This window comes from Leptonotus elevatus, chromosome 16, assembly GCF_054856555.1.
Source record: "Leptonotus elevatus isolate MCC_2025b chromosome 16, RoL_Lele_1.0, whole genome shotgun sequence".
NCBI classification, from domain to species: Eukaryota; Metazoa; Chordata; class Actinopteri; order Syngnathiformes; family Syngnathidae; genus Leptonotus; species Leptonotus elevatus.
The window spans coordinates 16,557,728-16,567,062 of record NC_141254.1 but is presented as its reverse complement, the minus strand read 5'-3'; the positions used below and the strand labels follow the sequence as shown (position 1 = coordinate 16,567,062).

The window sequence follows — 9,335 nt, the reverse complement described above, 5'->3', positions numbered from 1 at the left end:
TTATAAAAATACTTATTAGAAGAACATTTATACTTATAAGTGATGAGTCAACGTCCTGGTCGCTGTTAAATTTGATTATTATACCACTTGACAGAAGTCACGGAAGCCACATATGTGTAAGGTTTGTACTATAGCAAATTCTGTCTGTAAACACGCTACAGAATATTGAGAAAAATGCTGCCACCTGATGGTGATTAAGCAAAAGGCGTAAATCAACGCTTGTGCAATGCTGCCACCTGGTGGTCACTTGTCATACTGTAATTACGGACATGACGTGACAGATGCATTTATTCTGACACAAATATTACGCAGGCTCACTCACCGTTCAAATGACGCTTTCTTTCATTTTCCACAGATATCCAAATGAAAACATTTGTTAAACATGAGAAATGAAGCTTAAAATGGCAAAAATACGTTAGACTTTCAATTCGTTTCTATCAAACAATTGTGTTCCACTTGGATGTTCCGGTACTGACACTTCAAGAGTAAACTCCACATCCTTTCTGACAAGCATAACACACACCTAATATATCACGTTTCTTTTCCTAGAGTGCAGTTACTTTACAGTATGTTTAAAAAAAACTAGACAACTGTACACAAAATGTACATGAATCTTTAACAGTTCAACATGGCTTGTATGTTGGGTATACAATCAAATCCGGTATGAAGTCCCAAAATATGGATGTGATTTATCTCATTGTACATCAACATGAATGACTGATCAAGACAAAAAAAAAAAAACGGCATTAGAGATGCATAAAACTCTTCAATATAAGCATAATCGGTCCAGAAAATAAATGAATGAATGAGGAAATTGATTGTTTTCCATTATTGAATCATAATATATTGTCTATCCTGGTGCTTTTAAATTCAGACAACGAAATCTGCTTTAATAGTAGTTTTCTAACTTTCTGAGGAGTTTGGTGACTCAGTTCATGAAGTGAGTCTAACAGATTTCAATAGCCAACATGAGAGGGACAGTTGAGCAGCATCAGAATTATCACTAAAATACACGAACATCAATTTAAAAAAAAGTTTGACAGGAGGATGTGTACTACTCAAAACAAGGTATGGAGACGATTTAGGCCCTGAACACATGGAGAAAATTTCATAAACACTGTATTTCATTAATACATTTCATTTTGGAGGAGAGTCATTGTAGATGTAGAAATATCCAAAAATGCTCCAACATTAAATGTTGAGCATGTTTGTAATTTGTCGTACACTATTTAACACCCTTTGTGAATTGCACTCAGTGTAGTTTGGGCAAGTTGATCGTGTCCACAAGAGAGGGAGGGAGTGTGGTAGGTTCTGCTGATGAAATTGTTCACTTAGTCTCTTGTCGAGTCCCAATATACAGTTTCGAACAGATATTCACAATAAAAGCTTATGCATGTTTTGTTTTTTGTTTGTTTTTACTTGTCCTGCGTTGGAGAAAAAAAAGGCTTCTGTATTGCGAAACCATTGTGATCCCAGCTGCATGTATGCTGTCCAAAATGGCCTCAAGAGAATTTACCACTTGCCCCTCTTGCTCCAGTCCTTTGGAGTGAAATGAAGACATTTGGGATCTATGCGCGTGTGTCTCTTCTGCATGGCTCTTTCATGTCCATCCACAATGTCTTCTGACAGAGTCAAGATGTACTGGCCCTTCAATAGGAAGAACACAAAACAAAAAAACAAAAAAAAGAATGTCACTTTATAGTCTGGACGGAATTACGTATTATTACAAAAAGGTCAATCAATAATTACTTGATTCGTTAATATTTGGGGAGTTCCACTTTCAGAATTTGAAATGAATGTTGCATTTGAAAAGTATGTGTTTTATGAATATTTAAAATCACTTTATGGACGAATATAAAAGGATTCAAAACTTAAAATTTTACAATTATTTTAACATGACAGTTCATCTTTTTACTAGTACTTAATGCAAATAGGTTGACCACTCACCTTATAATAGTTGATCAAGTTGAGGTACTGCAGTGTTGAAATGACATCTTCTTTCTTGACACTTGTTATTTCACTGATCTCACTGAGGAAAAGTAAAAAAAGGAAAAAGGGAGTTGTGAAGCTTTCCTTGACAATCAAAATTAAAACAACCAAATTTCAACGCTCATATACTTGATGGTGATCTGCGGCCGCTCGCCATTGTCCGGTTTAAGATCCATAAGAATCTCCAGGATGGTCTGCGACCAGTAGGAGCGATAAGACAACAGGCCGAGGTCCGAGAGGGGCTTCTCCGGCGTGCCCGTCTTTCCTTCAACCTTGGACAGCTCGTAACCTGAAGGACAAGATGATGAGGTAAGGTTTTTGGGAACGTGTTCATTTGCTCAACACCCTCTAACGTGCACTCACTAAACTCGATGAGTAGCTTCCCGTAACCTCGCCGCTGATAAGGAGGCAATGTCAGGATGCAGGCTACGTTATAATCCTCTGTTGACTCTTTTTCCTTTAAAAGAAACATGAAAACCTAATGAGGACTGTGTCTGTGTAGTTGCAAGCGGACTGCACATGAACACACGTGTACCTTAGAGAAGTATCCCACTATGTGGAAGCCTTTGGAGTCATATTCCGTCATTACGTAGAAGAGGAAAGGGTCTGTGTCGTAGTACAGGGTTTTGTGGTCCAGGAAACACTTTGCAAGTAAACACAGGTTCTGGGAATAATTCTATTTAAAAAAAAAAAAGGGGGGGGGGGTGACTCAGCAATGTCAAAAATGAAGTTGGAGCGTAGCAAATGAAACATCCAAACTCACTTTGTTTTTTCTGCCATCAATCTCAAAGAACGAGATGGTTCCTTTGCGATAGATCTCGTTGCCTGGAGGATGTCTGAGGTTACATTTTGTCTGATCAAAGGCACAAACAACAAAAATCAGACTCAACCAGCAAGAATTGCAGGACTCAAGCAGTTTTGTAAAGACGTTTTGTTTACCAAATGTCTCTGCAGACACTTGAGACTTTTGAGGTACTTGAGGCAGAATTCACAGAGGTAGAGAATGGGCAGCGACGTAAGTTCCTGCGGGTACGGGGAAAAGTACCACGGCTTCAGCCGGTGACGACCGAGTTCTATGCACTCGATGTTTTTCATCCGGGTGACGATGTCGTCATGGCTGCGGTCCGACACCAGGCTGCCTGTCATGCGGGGTGCAGACGGGATGCCATCAGAACTGTCCTGCGAATCCTGGGAACAAAAAACACGGACATCAGACAAAAGCATGTCTGCTTTTGGGGACATTAAAAAAAACAAACCCCAAAAAAAACAAAAGCTGATTTAGTAAATGAAATATCTATATCTGGATTTCTTTGCGCAACATGTAGAATCACAGTGGTTATACGTGTTACCAGAAAGACTAGACTTGGACCCAATGGGACAGAGCAACACACAAATTTCTATAACAGGAAATCAAACAGACCTCTGGTGGTGGTAGAAAGACACTGGCACTTTGAGGCTTGTTATACTGCAAAACCTTTATCATCTAGAAGAGAAGAGACACAAAAAAACACGAGCTGATTTGTATTTTACACTCTCAACACTTTGCTTATTGGGGCGGATGGATATCAGTTTGTCATTCGAACATTGTTGGAGAATATTCAAAAAGGGGTTATCAGGAGCGGGTCTTCATTGCGGATGGTTGTTAGTGACATCAAGTAGTCGTTAGTGGACTGTTTACATGGGCCCAAACTGAGACAAGCTCCCCTCAGGGTACACCACCATGCAATTTGGAAGTCTTGTTTCATCATGAAAAACCAAAACAACATTCCAACAAAAACAAGAAGTGGGGAGTCGTATAAGAAACTAGGGATAGGCTGATTATTGGCCAGGCTGATTCTCGGTGCCCATATTTAGCATTTTGACGAATAGCAGTATCGCCCCGTTTTTTTTTTTTTTTTTATGTCGGCCGATAATAGATCCATTTAAAACTGTGTTAACCTCGGGGAACTATTTATTCAGATTTTCAGTTAACTTCATCAGAGATGCTGCTGTGGTGACCTCAGGAAATTTACACATCTTTTGTTTTTGTTTGAAATTAAAACAAAGATACATGAAAGTTGAACATGTCAGTTATTTTAAAATTTTGGAAATAAGTCATTTACTGCAGAAAACTATAGGGAGCTATGGCATTTACTTGTTTAAGTTTTTATTTCATTTTTAGGACATACTGATGCGCCTGGGAGCTCCCTGAAGATTTGTTAGAATTTTAAAACATAGATAACGAATCATGATTGTCTAAGATTAAATGAATAAATACATCGACATTTTGCAAATCCACAAAAGTTGTTCAATAATAATTCAAACATAGTTAAGAGTTGGAATTTGTATTTAAAATTTGCCCTGAAAAAGAATATCGGTTTATCGCTATAATAAACCATGCTGGCGAGAAAGCATGACAATTACAAACCAGTCATGTACCCTTAATGGTGGTTAAGCATGTAAAATTGCTTTTATACACGAAACAATAGAAATGCTGTCTAAACAATTCAGCTGTTACAAGAAGAATAACGTTCCGTTGATTGAATTTTAGAGATGAATTGAATGTATTTTATATATGCAAACAAAATAACGTTTTTGTAACAGCTGAATTGTCAAGCTCTTATTTTGCAGGGGGTTGCGCAAGGGCTACCTAATATTGTTAGAGGTAGAGAACACTGTCTGCATTTATAAAAGACTCAATATTTGGCATTATAAGGTTAGGCAAAGGGGCTACGCGTAACAATGCTTGAAAAGATTTTGTTTCAAATATTTCTGGTAGCAATGAGGCATGGAAAAACTCGTTCTCATTTGATCACAGATGACGTGTATGAACAAAGAAGGATTAAAAAAAAGACTACATTTTACTTTTACTTCCACAGTAACAGTACTCTTACTTGGGAGCAATTTCTGGCTACTCTACCCTCCTTTGCATGTAGAAACATGATCCATGGAGGCACTTAATGCGCCCAGATTCTGAATCGCCTCTAAATTAATCATCCAAGTACAGCTATTATCTTCCATCATGGCTGACAGCAGCATTTTTTTCACTGCTTAAAAAATTACAGACATCCAACATGCGTGCAAAGTGGTTGTATGTAAACGGAATCACACTTGGAACTCCATACCTCGTCAGTGGGTCCACAATTAGCTTTCCTCTTCCTGCCGGGCTGAGAGGGGATGAGCCGTCGAGCAGTTCCATTCTTCATAAAATAACAATGGTGTTATTGATGCAAATGAAGTCTTGAAAAGAGTTACACAAGATGGATTGATCATTACTGTCGTAAGGGAAGAAATCTGGTCATGGTCTTCTCGCGTCTTGAAGGTGTTCGTCTCTCTGGCGGCAGGGTAAACAGCAGCCGGAGAAGCCTCGGTTGAAGTTGGCAGGGAGGGCACTGGGGGGGCCGGCGGCACCTGCGGCACCAGAGGGACCGGCTCCACTTTCCTCTTCTGCAGTGAACAAAAGTTGTTACGACAGTCGGCTTCATTTGTGTGTGTGTGTGTGTGTGTGTTTGCAAACAGCTGGCGACACAATGAGATGTTGGCCACTTTTAGTTGGTATCAAGGAGTACAACCTGCAGCTTATGTGAGCTGAGAATGAGTCTGACTCATGGCCACAGCTTATTCAAATCATGTAGCTTAATTAGTTGAAGTTGTCTTTGGCCTAAATGGAAATTGCACCTTATTTAAATCTGGTATTTTGACACGTTAAACACAGGTCAGGTACACTTGAAAAAGGATTACAATGTATGATTTTTTTTTTTATCTTCTCTGGACTAAAATGAAAAATATCACATACATGATTTATGCTATTTAACCAAGCTGCTTTTATACATGTGGTTATCATAAAACACTTGTCTGAATATAGACTCCTCTCATAATAACAAAAGATCCAGTGTTTACTAGGAGCTGTACAGACTATTTAACTGAAGTACCCTCAAATCACATTTCGAGTGTGATGTTGTAGTCGCCAACCATGTGTTTTTGGCTTGGGCGGGAGGCAGTTGCTTGTTGCAACAGATGAACATTCTGAATGAAATTAGTCCAGCACCTTAATTGACTGAATTTGTATCTGTATGCGCAGCTTTGTTGAGTGAGGCTGAACCAGTAGCAGGATTTTGAACACTTTTTGACCCACAGTATCGAAATGTAAGAAAAGCGGAGAATTGCTCTGTCGCACACAAAGAGGTTGATGATAATTTGCAAACACTGTCAATTCCCACAATGCAAAAGCGGCTGGTGTGGTAATCCCAAAATGAGAACAGGCTTCTCCGAGCATTGTTGTCAATATAGTTTAGCGCAAAGCATAACATTCTACTGTGATTTGAGCCTGGATGATCACCTTGGCTGTTTCCATCAGTGTAGCCTGACCCGTGTACAGTATAACGCATGTTAACACCAGGACTAAACAAGGTATTTTGCTCTTTGGGTAATGGGTAAATTCAAGTTGTACCGGAGTGGGGAGGGTTTTGCCTCTGGAAGGAGCTGTGGCAGATTGTAGGTTGAGATCTAGACTCTTCCTCTGAATTGAACAGAAAGGAAGAGAAGCAGGTGGGGTTAACTGACATTCGTGTGGCCTTGAGTTCACTACGCAGATGAACTCCATACACAAAGTCCAACTGGCGGCTCTTTTTTTTTAATTTTTTTTAAACCATCAATACAGCATTAAAAACAGTTCTTGGCAAAGGCAGGAAATAATGGTCTTCCATTCAAACAAAACATTTTACTCATAGCAATGATAGCGATACAGCAAGTATAACAAAGTCAAGTAGTAAAGACTTGGAAGTCAAACGGACAACCAATAGAGGAACCACCTCTTAATTGGCCAACGAGTTTATGTAATTCACAAAATTGAAGGAGAGATTTAACCTCTTTTTTTTTTTTTTACTAGAGACTAAAAACAAAATTAGTTTTCAATGAAAAGATGAACAAGAAATAGACATCTCAGCTTTAAAAGATAGCACCTCTTTTTTAACCGTACATCAGCACCTAATATTAATGTGAACAAATGTATTGAAAATGTGACTGTCAGGTGAGTTTTGGTGACGATGTATGCCTCATAAACAAAATATTATGACAGGAAAAAAATATCTGACTATAAACAAAATACGACAAAAAAAACAGCACATAAAAGGTATACAAAAGAGCTCTAAATCAGTTTCAAAATGATCTTTAAAAAACAACAACAAATGTATCAAACTTGAACGTAAATTACAACTCAACTGTATTTGGCCAGTGAATCATTTGCGTACCACTAGAGGGAGCCCGAGTACCACCAGTGGTACTCGTATAACATTCTGACCGTCACTGACCTTAGGGTCTCTTAAAAACCGAATGGCCTAAATTTAAGCAGCAAATGCACAATTAAAAATGTTGATGGGAGATATTTTAGGTTATTTTTAGTAATATTTAGTGCTCCAAACAAGAAAATATATGCACTCACTACTTCTCGCTCAGGTGAACTGGGGCGGGAGCCTGGAAGACCATTCTTGGTTGGGGTTTTTGCTTCCTTTTTCGGAAACTGGAGTTTCTTCATGTCCAGCCTGTCTGCTGTGACCCACTCATCCAGACGTTTGTTGACTGTCAACAAATATTTTACACAATTTAGCCATCTCAGTGGTTTGAGACAGTAACAAAGATGAGCCAAAATATACTTACAGTCAATGTAGTGAACATAGTAGAGCTTTCTCCCGGAGACTTCCTTCACACTTAAAATCTCAGCCAATGCTAGACAATAAAGAAATGCAAAAATAATTTCATAAGCACTGTTCCTAAAAAAAAAAAGATGAAGCCCCCCCCCCCCAAATGAATGGAAATAGAAATGGAATATAAAGATTTGGGGGGCGTTTTTCCTTGTTTTTTTGTAGCTACACAGTAAATGCAGTCAAACACTGACTAAGACATGTTAAATTTAGAGAGGGAGTAGAAACTTTATAGAAAATGTATAACGGAATCGGCCCTTTTCATTATTGGAAAACAGGAGTGTATGCTAAATAAGAATATAAAAAAAAAAAACTTGGACTGGATGGCGCGAGTGTCAAAATAACTGTGATGCTGACACTCAAGGAGACGTGTAGCCGATGCTTAATATGTAAAATAATCCTCTAACTAGAAATATCAAGATGAAATACCACCACAAATAACACAGACCAAACGTCAAACGATATCGATTCCTTGCAATTAATATATTTATATGCAATATCAATACTACCCTGTCATTACTATTTAAAAAAAAAATAGAATTCCGGTTAGAGTTGGCAAATTGAGACATAAACGCGGTTAGGATGTACCGATTCTGTGATGGTTATTACGGATTTGTAACAACAGGCCGGGGTAAAAACAACTGAGGTTCGCTAGTTAGCATTAGCTCGTTTAGCATTCAGAAAAACAAGCGAACAATGCTTACGCCACTCGTCTTCGTGTTCCTGGTTCTTACGTAGAACAGGAAGGCGGCAGCCCTCGACAATCTCAACCTGTCGGAAGAAATGCGTTCATTTTACACCTGGAGTGAGGGCAACTAATGAAAAATAACAGTACATCGCTAGGATACTCACCGATGATCCGCTGTCGGCCATTTTCGTCATCCTTGCGAGCTACAGCGGGGTGTTGTGGGAAAATGCCGGTCTACGTCAAAGGTAAATAAACCAATCAAGAAATACTCTGACAGCGTGTGCTGTGAGCGGAAGTCGGTAAACGAAATAGGAAATGACATGATGCTTTATCAAATACGTAAAATTATTTTTAGCAAACTATAGTAGTTGGAGTGAGGTAATTCATTGACACCTTTTACCACAAATGATTAAAAAAATAAATTAAAAAAATCTTATCAAAATGTATTAATTAAATTTTTATTGTTGCCACAATGTTATGGAAAAACAGCTGTTAAGTTATAGTATTCAAGAAAAGATTAGAATAAAGTCCAAATTGTATGTGGAAAAACTTCAAATAAAAAATAAAAACAGTATTACAAATGACAAAATTGTGATATTATGGGAAGAATGACACGTGCACAGCTGATAAAGCTGAAATATTATGGGAGGAAAAATACCTGACACTACCTGAATACTACATTTAATATATAACAAAAAGTAGAGGGGGGGAGGGCAGATAACAATAAAGTAGTTTTAGGCTCTTACATGAAAAAATATATAAGAATAAAGTAAAAATGTTATTAGTAAAAAGTTGAGCATTTTAAAGATTCAATTCAGATCTTGCACATAAAAGGTAAATAAGTATTGTACCAAAATAAAAGTGTAAAACACAAACAGTTCTCAATTAAATGTAAATGTTTAACTGTTTAAATAATTAACATTTATTGCTTGAACAAAAAGTTTAATGTAAATGTAACCACTAACTCACTGTGCTGATAT

The 9,335-nt window shown here is 38.0% G+C and overlaps 1 protein-coding gene across 1 annotated transcript; it reads right to left on the bottom strand.

Annotated features, from left to right (window-relative positions):
* Window positions 1-270: 270 nt before the first annotated feature.
* On the bottom strand, window positions 271-8,600 carry LOC147161031 (histone acetyltransferase KAT5-like). The gene is made up of 15 exons (XM_086057780.1): window positions 8,520-8,600; window positions 8,372-8,438; window positions 7,624-7,692; window positions 7,409-7,545; window positions 6,419-6,487; window positions 5,245-5,415; window positions 5,094-5,168; window positions 3,410-3,472; window positions 2,929-3,177; window positions 2,753-2,842; window positions 2,525-2,665; window positions 2,353-2,446; window positions 2,119-2,278; window positions 1,948-2,029; window positions 271-1,647 (listed from the first exon to the last, which is right to left on the bottom strand). The coding sequence occupies exons 1-15, from the start codon at window positions 8,547-8,549 to the stop codon at window positions 1,513-1,515; spliced, it is 1,632 nt and encodes a 543-aa protein (XP_085913906.1). The 5' UTR covers window positions 8,550-8,600; the 3' UTR covers window positions 271-1,512.
* Window positions 8,601-9,335: the final 735 nt, after the last annotated feature.

What these genes read in the sequence shown, in the direction of transcription:
- LOC147161031 (XM_086057780.1), bottom strand. Translation starts at nt 8,549, where the DNA reads ATGACGAAAATGGCCGACAGCGGATCATCG. An exon ending in GTTCACCTGAGCGAGAAGTA is followed by an intron (nt 6,488 to 7,408) that starts GTGAGTGCATAT and finishes TGTTCAATTCAG; the next exon opens with AGGAAGAGTCTAGATCTCAA. An exon ending in TAGTGGGATACTTCTCTAAG is followed by an intron (nt 2,447 to 2,524) that starts GTACACGTGTGT and finishes TTTCTTTTAAAG; the next exon opens with GAAAAAGAGTCAACAGAGGA.